Consider the following 17,376-nt stretch of genomic DNA (forward strand, 5'->3'; position numbering starts at 1 on the left):
ACCTCCGAGTTCTAGCACACGTTCAGCTCGATGACGATCCCCGGAATCCGATCCAGTAAAGTGTCGGGGAAGAGTTCCGTCAGCACGACGGCGTGGTGACGATCTTGATGTACTACCGTCGCAGGGCTTCGCCTAAGCACCGCTACAATATTATCGAGGACTATGGTGGAAGGGGGCACCGCACACGGCTAAGAATATGATCACGTGGATCAACTTGTGTCTCTAGGGGTGCCCCTTGCCTCCGTACATAAAGGCTCAAAGGGGGGTGGCCGGCCAAGAGGAGGCGCGCCAGGAGGAGTCCTACTCCCTCTGGGAGTAGGACTCCCCCCCTTTCCTAGTTGGAATAGGATTCGCGGAGGGGGAAAAGAGGAGAGAGAGAGGAGGAAGGGGGCCCGACCCCCTCTCCTTGTCCTATTCGGATCAAGGGGGGGAGGGGCGCGCGGCCCATCTCTGGCCACCTCTCCTCTCTTCCACTAAGGCCCACTAAGGCCCATATACCTCCCGGGGGGTTCCGGTAACCTCCCGGTACTCCGGTAAAATCCCGATTTCACCCGGAACACTTCCGATATCCAAACATAGGCTTCCAATATATCAATCTTTATGTCTCGACCATTTCGAGACTCCTCGTCATGTCCGTGATCACATCCGGGACTCCGAACAAACTTCGGTACATCAAAATGCATAAACTCATAATATAACTGTCATCGTAACCTTAAGCGTGCGGACCCTACGGGTTCGAGAACAATGTAGACATGACCGAGACACGTCTCCGGTCAATAACCAATAGCGGAACCTGGATGCTTATATTGGCTCCTACATATTCTACGAAGATCTTTTATTGGTTAGACCGCATAACAACATACGTTGTTCCCTTTGTCATCGGTATGTTACTTGCCCGAGATTCGATCGTCGGTATCCCATACCTAGTTCAATCTCGTTACCGGTAAGTCTCTTTACTCATTCCGTAATACATCATCCCGCAACTAACTCATTAGTTGCAATGCTTGCAAGGCTTCAGTGATGTGCATTACCGAGAGGGCCCAGAGATACCTCTCCGACAATCGGAGTGACAAATCCTAATCTCAAAATACGCCAACCCAACATGTACCTTTGGAGACACCTGTAGAGCTCCTTTATAATCACCCAGTTACGTTGTGACGTTTGGTAGCACACAAAGTGTTCCTATGGCAAACGGGAGTTGCATAATCTCATAGTCATAGGAACATGTATAAGTCATGAAGAAAGCAATAGCAACATACTAAACGATCGGGTGCTAAGCTAATGGAATGGATCATGTCAATCAGATCATTCAACTAATGATGTGATCCCGTTAATCAAATGACAACTCTTTGTCCATGGTTAGGAAACATAACCATCTTTAATTAACGAGCTAGTCAAGTAGAGGCATACTAGTGACACTCTGTTTGTCTATGTATTCACACATGTATTATGTTTCCGGTTAATACAATTCTAGCATGAATAATAAACTTTTATCATGATATAAGGAAATAAATAATAACTTTATTATTGCCTCTATGTCATATTTCCTTCAGGAGACCCACTCGTTCCACCTTCCATTTGGGGAGATGATGATGACCCTTGAGGACATGGCTATGATAAGCGGCCTTCCTATCAACGGACAAGCTGTTACCGGTCGTGTCAGCGCCGTTAATTGGCGAGAACGGACTGGGAATTTAATTGGTGTTCAGCCCGACGCCCCTGAGGAAGGCAAGGCCGATACCGCGAGTGAGGCATTCTTGGCTAAAACTGGTCAGAGGAAACACCAATCCGTGCCCTCAGGGTGCCAATGACGTGGTTGTGCAGCAGTACGCGCGGGCCTATCTTTGGTATGTACTAACCAAGGTAGTCTTCTCAAATGCAACCGGGAACTCGGCCCTCTGGATGTTCCTGGAGCTACTCAATAACTGGGATACCCAGTATAGCTGGGGTTCGGCCGCACTAGCATATTTGTATCATCAGGTAAGAGATATTTGCAACCATTTAACTTGCATTTGTCATCCGCCTCCATATCTAACATGTTTGTTTGATTGCAGCTTAACTTGGCGTGTTGCAGGAAGGGAGATACATCCTTATTGGTTGGGTTTGTTTGGAGCTTATCTATGTGGATGTGGGAGCGGATCCCGGTTGGACGGCCCGATATCAAGAACCCCAACATGGCAAACCCATGGGGTAATCATGACGGCTGCATGATGATGATCCATATCGGCGCCCTACGCTTGCTTACTATTGGGAACAAGTGACAGTGTACACAGGAAGCTCGCATGTGCGATACAAGTGCTATATGAACGAGCTGGACACGTTGACTGCTGAGCAGGTATAGAGAAGTTCGATGAGACCAAATTTAGTCAAGAATGAAACCTGTATCTAACAATGTATCTCTTTGTTTTGCAGGTACATTGGTTGCCTTATATGGAAGATCTTGACTATGATTTTAATGAGATGTGCACGCGTGATAGCCATCTTTGGCGGGCGAGGTGCCCAATGATATGCTTCTTCGCAGTCGAGTGGCACTATGTAGACTGTGTGGCAAGACAATTTGGAAGAAGACAAGGTATTCCAGTTGAGGAGAGCAACGAGGAAACGCTATCTCTGCATCGGTGAGCAAGCATGCCTTGAGTATGTAGTAGAGCATTGAATAAGTCTATGTTTGCTAATGCTTTGTCCCGTGCATCATTTGTAGGTTCGATCGAAGGAACAATCAGGATATATTGGATTGGGCAAACAAACACCGTGCGTGGATAGAAATTTGGAATCAAAGAGACACGTTAGTGCAATCAGAGAATAGACCTCACAATCAGTCAGCATATCAGAAGTATCAAGTGTGGTATGTGGATCGTTACCAGTTAAAGCTAAAGCCTGCTTGGACTCACGAGGAGTGATCGGAGTTGGTGTCTGAAGACCCGGAGACTGCAGAAGGTTATCATACCTTCAACACGGCTGTGAGACACCAGAGGGGCTCACGTTGACTATGCACCGATGCATGACGAAATGGTAGTCTGTTTGACCTATTCTAACAAACTTGCATCATGTTGTCTTCTTTCAAATACATAAGTTTGATGTGTTCATGAATTGCAGGGCAGAGAGTTGCTTCTATGCGTCAACGATGCCAATGTTGCACTGAGTCATCCACCTGGTGGTGTATTATCTGAGAGGACTCTTAGGAGCACGATGGAGGTGTGACCAATATATTATAAAAGTGTCTTTTCGCGGATTATTTATTTGCATCTCATATCATAGCATATTTTGTGTTGTTGCAGAAGTTCAAGAAGCGGTTCCATAAGATGGCAGCAATGCTTTCTTGCCATGGTGCTCAGTCCAGTGACGTGTATGCACCTGGTAGTCGCGCTGCCAGAGCTAATAGACGGTGTTATATCCAGAACGATGAGGACATGGAGGAGGAGGTCCATGAAGAGGAGCCAACACATCATGAGGAGCATGAGTATGATGCAACACATCAAGAGGATCATGAGTATGATGTTGATGCTCCACAACCATCACTGGTTACACAACTGACACAAGGCAATGCTCGCTCTAGGAAAGGCCAAGCCATAGCTAAGACACCAAGCAAGAAAGGTAGAAAGAAGACATGGAACACACAATTCCATAGTCCGGAGTATCCTCATCAGCTTATCCCAACAGGAATGCAAAGATATAAGGCCAACATTGAGGCGGAGGAGGAGGCATACAACAAAGAGGAGGAGGAGGCTAGCGAAGCGGAGGAGCCTACACTTGCAGCACTCGTGAAGAGAGGAAGGAGGAAGTGAGCTTCTTGTTTGGAAGTGCATGAACTAGGTGGCGTTTGTATGCATGAACTTGGTGTTGTGGTAAAAACTTTTAAGGTTGTCTTGAATTTGGTGTCTTATGTATGCACTTGGTGTCTTATGTATGCATGAATTTGTCGTGATGAAAAATCTGTGAACTTGTTGTCGTTTGTATGCAAGAATTTGTCGTGGTGAAAGTTCTGTGAAATGTGCTATCTTCTGTGTTCTATGAACCTGTCATATTATTATATATGTGCTATCTTCTTGTGTGAAACAACAAGTCCAAAATAATGTACAGGGCCCCAGATGCCAGGGTCCTTGGCGTCTGGTTTGAAGTCAGGGGACCAGACGCCACGATCCCTGGCGTTTGGTTTGAAGTCAGGGGACCAGACGCCACGATCCCTGGCGTCTGGTGGTCGACTGGAAGCAAAAGCAGAGGCCTGGACAGCAGAAACAGGGCAGCCAGACGCCAGGGTCCATGGCGTCTGGCCCTGGTGTAGTAGTTTTTCCATTTTGTTCATATTTTGTCACAACATAGTATCGAATGACATAGATATTTTGTTCTAGCAAACACCTATAGTATCGAATGACAAACATTGGTGTTCACATAATAGCAAATGACAAACATTAGTGTTCACATAATAGCAAATGACAAACATAGTTATCACATAATCTCAAATTACACAAATAGTCTCGAATGAGAAGTTCATCACATACAATGTCTCGAATGACATAAGTAGTTCATGACCACGATGGTCCACGATAGTTGAAACGACATGAACATCACATATAACTCGGTTTCCTGTAGCAATGCAAGTCAACAACCCTTTTCCATCCCCATTCTTGCAGCATTTCTTGAATCTTGTCATCATCAGTTATGTCAACCAATTTTCTTTCCCCGGGGCCATCTGACTACTTCCTGCTGACGTAGTACACAAAATCCTCTTCCTTCAACCCTTGCTTCAACATGAATTTAGTCTTCAACCAATCGAAAGTGAGGTCCACTTCACTAACTTGCACAACACATGGAGACAAGCCTTGGACATGAACAACAGGGCTAAGCACCCACTGAGTACCCTTAGCCATCTACAACACACAAATCTCTTAGTACCTAACCTATGATACATTAAACCATGAGGAAAACAAACTAGGGTTTACACAAAACTATGATACATTAAACCAACCAAAAAATGGGGGTGGAGTTGATTTACCTTCTAGTTTCAAAATCCTGAAGATCCAACGGTGAAACCGGACCGATTCGTGAGAGATTTGAGGGGGGTTAGGGTACTGGATGAGAGTGAGTGGATGACAGGGCTAGAGGTGAGAGTGAGTGGAGATGAAAGTAATGAGAGGGGTAGAGGTGGAGATGAATGGATGAGAGGGCTAGAGGTGGGCCTAAAGAATCTTATCCACTCGAAATTTGCTCTCTGGATAGGGAGCCGGACGCCAGGGACCTTGGCGTCTGGGTGTGCATACTTGCAAATAGGCAAAATGCTCTCTGGATAGGGACCCAGACGCTAGGACCTTGGCGTCTGGGTGTGTTGCAAACTGGCAAAATGCTCAGACAGATCAGACAGGTGTCTGGTCTCCTGCATGACCAAAACGAGCCAGACGCCAGGGACCTTGGGTCTGGGACCAGACGCCAGGGTGCCTGGCGTCTGGCTCTCTGGATCGGGCATCAGACAGATCAGACATGTGTTTGGTCTCCTGCATGACCAAAACGAGCCAGACGCCAGGGACCTTGGCGTCTGGTCTGGACATGGACCCAGACGCCAGGGTGCCTGGCGTCTGGCTCTCTGGATCGGGCATCAGGCAGATCAGACAGGTGTCTGGTCTCTTGCGCGACCAAAAGTCTGGATATGGACCCAGACGCCAGGGTGCCTGGCGTCTGGCTCTCTGGATAGGGACCCAGACGTCAGGGTCTCTGGCGTCTGGGTTTGCACACTTGCACATAATTTGCTCTCTGGATGGGCAAAATGCTCTCTGGATAGTTTGCACATAATTTCAAATAGGTTGCACACACTTTTAAACATTGGAAATCAAACAAAAATATGAACAAAGCATAGTTTGCACATAATTTCAAATAGGTTGCACACACAAGGTCTCGAATAACAAGTTCACACATGATGTCTCAAATGACATAAGCAGTTCATGACCACACACGGTCTCGAATGACAAGTTCATACATTAAACAAAGTCTTGACATTCCATCACCGACGCCGGTGCCTTTCCATTTGTCTATTGAGTAGTACGGGGCCACTTTCCCTTCTTGTCACGTGCCTCGTCCTCCTCTCGTGCATCGCGAGCCCTTGCAAGTTTTCTTGCCCTCTCTTCTTGACGAGCCTCCTTCTCTTTGCGTGCCCTCTCTTGCTCACGCTTCTTGCGCTCGTTCTTCTCCTTCTCACGACGCTCATGCTCCAATCCCCGTGCAAAGGACTCCTCAAACAGGCACTGCCTCCGTAAGTAATCTCGATGTTGGTCCTCTTGGACATCTTTTGGTACCTCGTGATCTATCCAAGTGAAGTACTTGCAAAGTGGAGGAGGCGACTACATAAAAATCATGCTTTTGTTAGTAATATGAGTTCAAACTTGATGAGGTTTTTTGTATGTACACCCAACATACCGGTGGTATGTCATATGCGTTAGTTGGCCTTCGATGATCATGTGCATAGTTGGGACATGCGAAAAACCTTCTACCTTCTGTCCATGACTTCTTGCGGTCCGTGGACACCTTCAGCTTGCAAACATCACCACACCAACATGGTGGTGTGGGCACATCCTTCTCCTTCTCCTTGTCCAACCTGGCCTCCATCCACGTCTTCGGCATGTCCTCTTGGTCCGCGCACGTCGGCCTCATCCTGGAACCGGATGAAGCCATGCCTACAAAAAGAACAATTGTTAGCACAAGACACAGAGAGATACATGTGTAAATACAATAAATCAATAAATGCTAGGAATTGTATGAACAAATAATATACCATTATTATTAGATCAACCATCTGGATTAAGCAAATAACCGAAGGTCGATCCATTATCAACCATTCCTCTCCGACCACTACCACCTCTAGCACTTGTGCTTCCTCTCCGACCATCACCACCTCTAGCATTTGTGCTTCCTCTCTGACCACCACCACCTCTAACACTTGTGCTTCCTCTCCAACCACCACCACCTCTAGCACTTGTGCTTGCTCGACCACCACCTCTAGCACTTGTGCTTCCTCGACCACCACCACCGTCACCTCTTCCACCTCGTTCACCATCAGTGCCACCTCCATGACTTGTTTTTCTTTTTTTGGTTTTCATATTCTTGCATGTCCGCTCATTGTGTCCCCCTTCACCTCACACCCCACAGTTGATAGTGTCAGGAGCCTCCATGAGGTGACCGCTACCAAATTGTTTCATGCCAGTGTATCCAGCCAGGTCATCCATATCACCCCTGAACCTCTTAGTTCTCCTTCTACCCTTGGTCTCCACCTTCAGAAGAGGGTCTGGCCTAATATGAGGGCCATGGTACTCAGGCCACTGTGATTGGTCCAAGAAAGGGTGAAATCTTGGCGCCCATGTCAACCTAGTAGCTTCCACATGGAACTCTTGCATCCACACGGTTTTTCCATCACAAACATGTATGTTTCTCGCCTTCGCCGCTGTTATCAAATGCGAGCATGGCCAATGATACTTACTAGGCCTCTCGCACTGGCACCACCGAGTCTTCAAACGCACCTCAAATGCAGCACCACCATATTGTCTATCGTCTCGTGTTGTGCCACCTGGCTCATCAATTTGATAGATCATTTCGGTTCTGTCGAATATGATAACTTGTTGCCGTGAAGACTTGCTTGCTTGTAACTGCAACCATTCATCATCCTTTTCCGGATAATCCTTTTTTTCACCTATCCATTTTGAAGTCTCTTCAGAATGCCTCTGAAAGTACTCATTAAGCTTGAAGAATGTGTACTCCACTATTGCAGTCACCAGCAATGCACGAGCACCCTTCAGCACATTGTTGAAACATTCTACCAGATTGCTCGTCATGTCACCATATCGCCTACCACCATCGTCATGAGCGCGTGCCCACTTGTGCTTCTCGCTTAAATTCCTAGTTAAGAACTCTTTTCCCCCTTCGTTCACCGCTGCAAAGAGTTTGTTGTACCGAGCATCGAAACCTTGGGTGGTGAAGGCCACACATACATGGGTAAGGTCTTTGCTGAGCTCCTTGCTATTACATGCCCGGTAAAAGTTGGCCACGAAATGCCTCATGCACCATCTATGGTGAAGCTTTGGAAATCCTGGAATAACAATGCCCATTGCCTTGAGTATGCCATGGTGCCGGTCCAATATGATGCATACCTCCCTAGCCCCAATCACGTTGTGCCTAACATGACCCATGAACCACTCCCAGTTGTCTTGGTGCTCGGAAGGCACCAAAGCAAATGCACATGGCAACACGTTGTCGTTTGATGAGTGCGCCATTGCTACCATTAGTGTGCCCTTGTATCTACCGGTCAAGAACGTGCCATCTATAGACAAGACCAGACGACAATGCTGAAACGCCTCCACACATTGTCCATAACTCCAGAAGGCACGGTGGAACACTCCCTCATGATCCTCGACCACATGAAACATGCCCGGGTTCTTATGTGCAATCGCGGCCAACAACCTTGGGAGCTGGTTGTATGCTTTTTCATAACCACCATACAACATCCTAATAGCATTTGCCTTTGCCTTCCATGCCTTCCCATACTTGACTTCATAACCAAATTGTTTTTCACCGTCCGCATTAGAAACCTCACTTTCACAGTGGGATCAAAGCCTATGTCTTTCATCCATTTGTATCCTAGATACTCAGATGTGAGTTGACCGTGTGTCGTTCGAAGTCGTTTAGATGGCGGTTTGCACCTATGAGTGGCAATACAACTTCTTAACACCCATTCTTCAGTTTCTTTAAGCTTTCTTGCACGAACCTTCCATGGGCATCCTTCATGCTCACACTTCACGGTGTAACGCAACTTCAAGTCGGAGTGCTCAACATAAATTGGCCTATGGTTCCGAATGGCATAGTCAGCCAACCAAAACTTCAGCATAGGCAAGCTCAGAAACTTCACTCCTTTCTCCAAATAAGCATTCTTGTCCTCATTCTCCACCCTTGGTTCTCCTGGATCCGGGCATGGTGTTGGCTCAATCGCCGTCATTCTCATTCCACCGTCAACAACAACTTTATGGGCAAGGCTGAGATCTTTAAACAAGTGACTTCTTTTTTTCTAAGCCCGTCAGCTCAAAGTGGATTTGGTTTTCCTACTTTGTGAATCCATCCTCGTCCAACTGTTCAACTGGACCCTCGTCATCCGAGTCATACGCATATTGAAGCCTAAAAGGCAAGTCACGATCCATGTCCTTTTGCGCTATGTACGCATCCAAGTCACCAACATCATTACCATGAAACCCTTACTCTTGCTCTTCCTCGTCATCATAAGCATCTTCATCCTCTTGAATTACTTCGTCACTAGCAATCACCTCAACTTCATTTGCTTGGCTAGTTGGTGGTTGGCTAGAAGCATTGGGGGCATACAACTCAACCTCATTTGCTTTAATAGATGGTACACGGGGACGTGGTTGGTGATAAGCATTGGGGGCATCAACCACAACCCTATGCTCAACAAGTGGCACCATTGTCCTCTCGCTCATGTCATACATTGGGGGAAGAGACATGCCGGTTCAAATCAAAGGTAAACCGAGGAGATTCAACCTTGGTGGCAAACAATTCAAGTGACTTGTCTTCCGATTGGGAAACTTTTTCCTTGTATACATCCCAATGCAAATCCGAGGTGATAGGCATACTTTTCAAGCGAGATTTGGCTCCAACTCCAACATCATACCTTCCTATTAACTTAACATCAACATTGGTGTCCATCCACTTTAAGACTTGTCTCACTTTTGCAACAACATCCTCATAGCTAGGGCTTGTATCAAAAACCAATGGTTCCTCACCCGTGTCGGCATTGTTACTCAAGAATGCCTCCTTGTCCATGTAATGAACATTAACAAGTCTCTCCATCTAAAAATAACATGAATGCATTTAAGACTTCAATGAGAATTGGTTTTTATCCAAATACATCTCATTATATCCAAAAATCATATCAACACTAAATTATTGGTGATGTCCACAAAAGTATCACTAATTAACACACACTAAGCAAAGTTAACCCTAATCACTAACTAACCCTAACCCCCAATATTTCTACTCAACAAGCATATATTCCTACTACACACCATGCATATCACTATATTATCAAAGTTAACCAAGCCATTCACACTAACATAAGGGAGAAAACAAGAACTAGGGTTCCACCAACATGTATAAAATGCAACCAAAATAACAAGATTTAACAAAAATAATTGGATGATTTTGGGGGAGATTACCAAGAGCAACAAAGTGATGGAAAGATCCACCTAAGGGATGCACCTTTTGGAGAGGATTTGAGGGGGAGCTTGAGGGGTGGGAGAGAGTGTGGGAGCTCCAAGTGTTCTTCAAGCTCGGGTTGTGGATTGGGGAAAGCGTGTGGGGTGGGTCCCACACACTCTCCCGTGGGTTATCTGAAGGAAATATGCCCTAGAGGCAATAATAAAGTTATTATTTATTTCCTTATATCATGATAAATGTTTATTATTCATGCTAGAATTGTATTAACTGGAAACATGATACATGTGTGAATACATAGACAAACAGAGTGTCACTAGTATGCCTCTACTTGACTAGCTCATTGATCAAAGATGGTTATGTTTCCTAGCCATAGACAAAGAGTTGTCATTTGATTAACGGGATCACATCATTAGGAGAATGATGTGATTGACTTGACCCATTCCGTTAGCATAGCACTTGATCGTTTAGTTTATTGCTATTGCTTTCTTCATGACTTATACATGTTCCTATGGCTATGAGATTATGCAACTCCCGTTTACCGGAGGAACACTTTGTGTGCTACCAAATGTCACAACGTAACTAGGTGATTATAAAGGTGCTCTACAGGTGTCTCCGAAGGTACTTGTTGGGTTGGCGTATTTCGTGATTAGGATTTGTCACTCCGATTGTCGGAGAGGTATCTCTGGGCCCACTCGGTAATGCGCATCACTATAAGCCTTGCAAGCATTACAACTAATGAGTTAGTTGCGGGATGATGTATTACGGAATGAGTAAAGAGACTTGCCAGTAACGAGATTGAACTAGGTATTGAGATACCGACGATCGAATCTCGGGCAAGTAACATACCGATGACAAAGGGAACAACGTATGTTGTTATGCGGTCTGACCGATAAAGATCTTCGTAGAATATATAGGAGCCAATATGAGCATCCAGGCTCCACCATTGGTTATTGAACGGAGACGTGTCTTGGTCATGTCTACATAGTTCTCGAACCCGTAGGGTCCGCACGCTTAAAGTTTCGGTGACAATTGTATTATGAGTTTATGTGATTTGATGTACCGAAGGTAGTTCGGAGTCCCGGATGAGATCGGGGACATGACGAGGAGTCTCGAAATGGTCGAGACGTAAAGATCAATATATTGGACGAATATATTCAGACATCGGAAAGGTTCCGAGTGATTCGGGTATTTTCGGGGGTACCGGGGAGTTACGGGAATACGAGGAAGAAGTAATGGGCCTCATGGGCCAAGTGGTGGAAGAGAGGAGGCAGGGCGCGCGGCCCCCCTAGCCCAAACCGAATTGGACTAGGGGGCCGCCCCCCTGTCCTCCTTCTCCTCCTTCTCCTTCCTTCTCCTTCTCCTCCTTCCTTTCCTCCTCCTAGTAGGAGTAGGAAAGGGGAGTCCTACTCCTACTAGGAGGAGGACTCCTCCTCCTGGCGCGCCCATAGAGGGCCGGCCGGCCTCCCCCCTTGCTCCTTTATATACAGGGGCAGGGGGCATCTCTAGACACACAAGTTGATCAGTTGATCTCTCCCAGCCGTGTGCGGTGCCCCCTCCACCATATTCCACCTCGGTCATATCGCAGCGGTGCTTAGGCGAAGCCCTACGTCGGTAGCAACATCATCACCGTCACCACGCCGTCGTGCTGACGGAACTCTCCTGTGAAGCTCTGCTGGATTAGAGTTCGGGGGACGTCATCGAGCTGAACGTGCGCAGAACTCGGAGGTGCCGTACGTTCGGTACTTGGATCGCTCGGATCGGGAAGACGTACGACTACTTCCTCTACGTTGTGTCAACGCTTCCGTTGCCGGTCTACGAGGGTACGTAGACAACACTCTCCCCTCTCGTTGCTATGCATCACCATGATCTTGCGTGTGCGTAGGAACTTTTTTGAAATTACTACGTTCCCCAACAGTGGTATCAGAGCCAGGTTTTATGCGTTGATGTTGTGCACGAGTAGAACACAAGTGAGTTGTGGGCGATATAAGTCATACTGCTTACCAGCATGTCATACTTTGGTTCGACGGTATTGTTGGATGAAGCGGCCCAGACCGACATTACACGTACGCTTACGCGAGACTGATTCTACCGACGTGCTTTGCACACAGGTGGATGGCGGGTGTCAGTTTCTCCAACTTTAGTTGAACCGAGTGTGGCTACGCCCGGTCCTTGCGAAGGTTAAAACAGCACCAACTTGACAAACTATCATTGTGGTTTTGATGCGTAGGTAAGAACGGTTCTTGCTAAGCCCGTAGCAGCCACGTAAAACTTGCAACAACAAAGTAGAGGACGTCTAACTTGTTTTTGCAGGGCATGTTGTGATGTGATATGGTCAACACATGATGCTAAATTTTATTGTATGAGATGATCATGTTTTGTAACCGAGTTATCGGCAACTGGCAGGAGCCATATGGTTATCGCTTTATTGTATGCAATGCAATTGTGCTGTAATGCTTTACTTTATCACTAAGCGGTAGCGATAGTCGTGGAAGCATAAGATTGGCGAGACGACAACGATGCTACGATGGAGATCAAGGTGTCGCGCCGGTGACGATGGTGATCATGACGGTGCTTCGGAGATGGAGATCACAAGCACAAGATGATGATGGCCATATCATATCACTTATATTGATTGCATGTGATGTTTATCTTTTATGCATCTTATCTTGCTTTGATTGACGGTAGCATTATAAGATGGTCTCTCACTAAATTTCAAGATAAAATTGTTCTCCCTGAGTATGCATCGTTGCCAAAGTTCGTCGTGCCCAGACACCATGTGATGGTCGGGTGTGATAAGCTCTACGTCCATCTACAACGGGTGCAAGCCAGTTTTGCACACGCAGAATACTCAGGTTAAACTTGACGAGCCTAGCATATGCAGATATGGCCTCGGAACACTGAGACCGAAAGGTCGAGCGTGAATCATATAGTAGATATGATCAACATAGTGATGTTCACCATTGAAAACTACTCCATTTCACGTGATGATCGGTTATGGTTTAGTTGATTTGGATCACGTGATCACTTAGAAGATTAGAGGGATGTCTTTCTAAGTGGGAGTTCTTAAGTAATATGATTAATTGAACTTAAATTTATCATCAACTTAGTACCTGATAGTATCTTGCTTGTCTATGTTTGATTGTAGATAGATGGCCCGTGCTGTTGTTCCGTTGAATTTTAATGCGTTCCTTGAGAAAGCAAAGTTGAAAGATGATGGTAGCAATTACACGGACTGGGTCCGTAACTTGAGGATTATCCTCATTGCTGCACAGAAGAATTACGTCCTGGAAGCACCGCTGGGTGCCAGGCCTGCTGCTGGAGCAACACCAGATGTTATGAACGTCTGGCAGAGCAAAGCTGATGACTACTCGATAGTTCAATGTGCCATGCTTTATGGCTACCGGGACTTCAACGACGTTTTGAACGTCATGGGGCATATGAGATGTTCCAGGAGTTGAGCATGAACGTCATGGGGCACGCTACCTCTACATCTACCTCCGGGATTAGTTTTAGACCTAAATAATTGTTATTTGGTGCCAGCGTTGAGCATGAACATTATATCTGGATCTTGTTTGATGCGAGATGGTTATTCATTTAAATCAGAGAATAATGGTTGTTCTATTTATATGAGTAATATCTTTTATGGTCATGCACCCTTGAAGAGTGGTCTATTTTTGATGAATCTCGATAGTAGTGATACACATATTCATAATGTTGAAACCAAAAGATGCAGAGTTGATAATGATAGTGCAACTTATTTGTGGCACTGCCGTTTAGGTCATATCGGTATAAAGCGCATGAAGAAACTCCATACTGATGGACTTTTGGAATCACTTGGTACTTGCGAACCATGCCTCTTGGGCAAGATGACCAAAATGCCGTTCTCCGGTACTATGGAGAGAGCAACGGATTTGTTGGAAATCATACATACAGATGTATGTGGTCTGATGAATATTGAGGCTCGTGGCGGATATCGTTATTTTCTCACCTTCACAGATGATTTAAGCATATATGGGTATATCTACTTAATGAAACATAAGTCTGAAACATTTGAAGAGTTCAAAGAATTTCAGAGTGAAGTTGAAAATCATCGTAACAAGAAAATAAAGTTTTTACGATCTAATCGTGGAGGAGAATATTTGAGTTACGAGTTTGGTCTACATTTGAAACAATGTGGAATAGTTTCGCAACTCACGCCACCCGGAACACCACAGCGTAATGGTGTGTCCGAACGTTGTAATCGTACTTTACTAGATATGGTACGATCTATGATGTCTCTTACAGATTTACCGCTATCGTTTTGGGGTTATGCTTTAGAGACGGCTGCATTCACGTTAAATAGGGCACCATCGAAATCCGTTGAGACGACGCCTTATGAACTATGGTTTGGCAAGAAACCAAAGTTGTCGTTTCTGAAAGTTTGGGGCTGCGATGCTTATGTGAAAAAGCTTCAACCTGATAAGCTCGAACCCAAATCGGAGAAATGTGTCTTCATAGGATACCCAAAGGAAACTGTTGGGTACACCTTCTATCACAGATCCGAAGGCAAGACTTTCGTTGCTAAGAATGGATCCTTTCTAGAGAAGGATTTTCTCTCGAAAAAAGTGAGTGGGAGGAAAGTATAACTTGATGAGGTAACTGTACCTGCTCCCTTATTGGAAAGTAGTACATCACAGAAACCGGTTTCTGTGACACCTACACCAATTAGTGAGGAAGCTAATGATAATGATCATGAAACTTCAGATCAAGTTACTGTTGGGTAACGTAGTAATTTCAAAAAAATTCCTACGCACACGCAAGATCATGGTGATGCATAGCAACGAGAGGGGAGAGTGTGATCTACGTACCCTCGTAGACCGACAGCGGAAGCGTTATGACAACGCGGTTGATGTAGTCGTACGTCTTCACGGCCCGACCGATCAAGCACCGAAACTACGGCACCTCCGAGTTTTAGCACACGTTCAGCTCGGTGACGATCCCCGGACTCCGATCCAGCAAAGTGTCGGGGAAGAGTTCCATCAGCACGACGGCCTGGTGATGATCTTGATGTTCTACCGTCGCAGGGCTTCGCCTAAGCACTGCTACAATATTATCGAGGAGTATGGTGGAAGGGGGCACCGCACACGGCTAAGAAAACGATCACGTGGATCAACTTGTGTGTCTAGGGGAGCCCCCTGCTCCCGTATATAAAGGAGCAAGGGGAGGAGGCCAGCCGGCCCTAGGGCGCGCCAAGGAGGAGGAGTCCTCCTCCTAGTAGGAGTAGGACTCCCCTCTTTCCTACTCCTACTAGGAGGGGAAAGGAAGGGGGAGAGGGAGAAGGAAAGGGGGGCGCCGCCCCCCTCTCCTAGTCTAATTCGGACCAGAGGGGAAGGGGGCGCGCCGCCCACCCTGGCCGCCCCTCACTATCTCCACTATGGCCCATAAGGCCCATTACTTCTCCGGGGGGGTCCGGTAACCCTCCGGCACTCCGGTTTTCACCGAAATCATCCGGAACACTTTCGGTGTCCGAATATAGCCGTCCAATATATCAATTTTTATGTCTCGACCATTTCGAGACTCCTCGTCATGTCCGTGATCACATCCGGGACTCCGAACTAACTTCGGTACATCAAAACTCATAAACTCATAATATAACTGTCATCGAAACCTTAAGCGCGCGGACCCTACGGGTTTGAGAACAATGTAGACATGACCGAGACATGTCTCCGGTCAATAACCAATAGCGGAACCTGGATGCTCATATTGGCTCCCACATATTCTACGAAGATCTTTATCGGTCAGACCGCATAACAACATACGTTGTTCCCTTTGTCATCGGTATGTTACTTGCCCGAGATTCGATCGTCGGTATCTCAATACCTAGTTCAATCTCGTTACCAGCAAGTCTCTTTACTTGTTTCATAATACATCATCTTGCAACTAACTCATTAGTTGCAATGCTTGCAAGGCTTATGTGATGTGCATTACCGAGAGGGCCCAAAGATACCTCTCCGACAATCGGAGTGACAAATCCTAATCTCGAAATACGCCAACCCAACATTTACCTTTGGAGACACCTGTAGAGCTCCTTTATAATCACCCAGTTACGTTGTGATGTTTGGTAGCACACAAAGTGTTCCTCCGGCAAACGGGAGTTGCATAATCTCATAGTCATAGGAACATGTATAAGTCATGAAGAAAGTAATAGCAACATACTAAACGATCGGGTGCTAAGCTAATGGAATGGGTCATGTCAATCACATCATTCTCCTAATAATGTGATCCCGTTAATCAAATGACAACACATGTCTATGGTTAGGAAACATAACCATCTTTGATTAACGAGCTAGTCAAGTAGAGGCATACTAGTGACGTTTAGTTTGTCTATGTATTCACACAAGTATTATGTTTCCGGATAATACAATTCTAGCATGAATAATAAACATTTATCATGATATAAGGAAATAAAATAATAACATTATTATTGCCTCTAGGGCATATTTCCTTCAGTCTCCCACTTGCACTAGAGTCAATAATCTAGATTACACAGTAATGGTTCTAACACCCATGGAGCTTTGGTGCTGATCATGTTTTGCTCGTGGAAGAGGCTTAGTCAATGGGTCTGCAACATTTAGATCCGTATGTATCTCGCAAATCTCTATGTCTCCCACCTGGACTAGATCCCGGATGGAATTGAAGCGTCTCTTGATGGGCTTGGTTATCTTGTGAAATCTGGATTCTTTTGCCAAGGCAATTGCACCAGTATTGTCACAAAAGATTTTCATTGGACCCGATGCACTAGGTATGACACCTAGATCGGATATGAACTCCTTCATCCAGACTCCTTCGTTTGCTGCTTCCGAAGCAGCTATGTACTCCGCTTCACATGTAGATCCCGCCACAACGCTCTGTTTAGAACTGCACCAACTGATAGCTCCACCGTTTAATGTAAACATGTATCCGGTTTGCGATTTAGAATTGTCCAGATCAGTGTCAAAGCTTGCATCAATGTAACCATTTACGATGAGCTCTTTGTCACCTCCATATATGAGAAACATATCCTTAGTCCTTTTCAGGTATTTCAGGATGTTCTTGACCGCTGTCCAGTGATCCACTCCTGGATTACTTTGGTACCTCCCTGCTAGACTTATAGCAAGACACACATCAGGTCTGGTACACAGCATTGCATACATGATA

The 17,376-nt window shown here is 45.8% G+C and overlaps 2 protein-coding genes across 2 annotated transcripts; both read right to left on the minus strand.

The window, feature by feature from the left end:
• Positions 1–6,020: 6,020 nt before the first annotated feature.
• On the minus strand, positions 6,021–6,660 carry LOC147965903 (uncharacterized). The gene is made up of 2 exons (XM_087526994.1): positions 6,406–6,660; positions 6,021–6,329 (listed from the first exon to the last, which is right to left on the minus strand). Exons 1-2 carry the CDS (start codon positions 6,658–6,660, stop codon positions 6,021–6,023), a joined length of 564 nt encoding a protein of 187 aa, XP_087383120.1.
• Positions 6,661–7,121: 461 nt separating this feature from the next.
• On the minus strand, positions 7,122–8,971 carry LOC147965904 (uncharacterized). Its single transcript, XM_087530654.1, has 2 exons — positions 8,695–8,971; positions 7,122–8,527 (listed from the first exon to the last, which is right to left on the minus strand). The coding sequence occupies exons 1-2, from the start codon at positions 8,969–8,971 to the stop codon at positions 7,122–7,124; spliced, it is 1,683 nt and encodes a 560-aa protein (XP_087386780.1).
• Positions 8,972–17,376: the final 8,405 nt, after the last annotated feature.

This window comes from Triticum urartu, chromosome 6A, assembly GCF_056163025.1.
Source record: "Triticum urartu cultivar PI428250 chromosome 6A, HENAU_Tu73, whole genome shotgun sequence".
Taxonomy (NCBI): Eukaryota; Viridiplantae; Streptophyta; class Magnoliopsida; order Poales; family Poaceae; genus Triticum; species Triticum urartu.

Coding starts and splice junctions, on each gene's coding strand:
- LOC147965904 (XM_087530654.1), bottom strand. CDS start 8,971: ATGACGGCGATTGAGCCAACACCATGCCCGGATCCAGGAGAACCAAGG. Junction 8,528..8,694: donor AGAATGGGTGTTAAGAAGTT/GTATTGCCACTC, acceptor TTGGTTATGAAG/TCAAGTATGGGAAGGCATGG.
- LOC147965903 (XM_087526994.1), bottom strand. CDS start 6,660: ATGGCTTCATCCGGTTCCAGGATGAGGCCGACGTGCGCGGACCAAGAG. Junction 6,330..6,405: donor ACGCATATGACATACCACCG/GTATGTTGGGTG, acceptor ATTTTTATGTAG/TCGCCTCCTCCACTTTGCAA.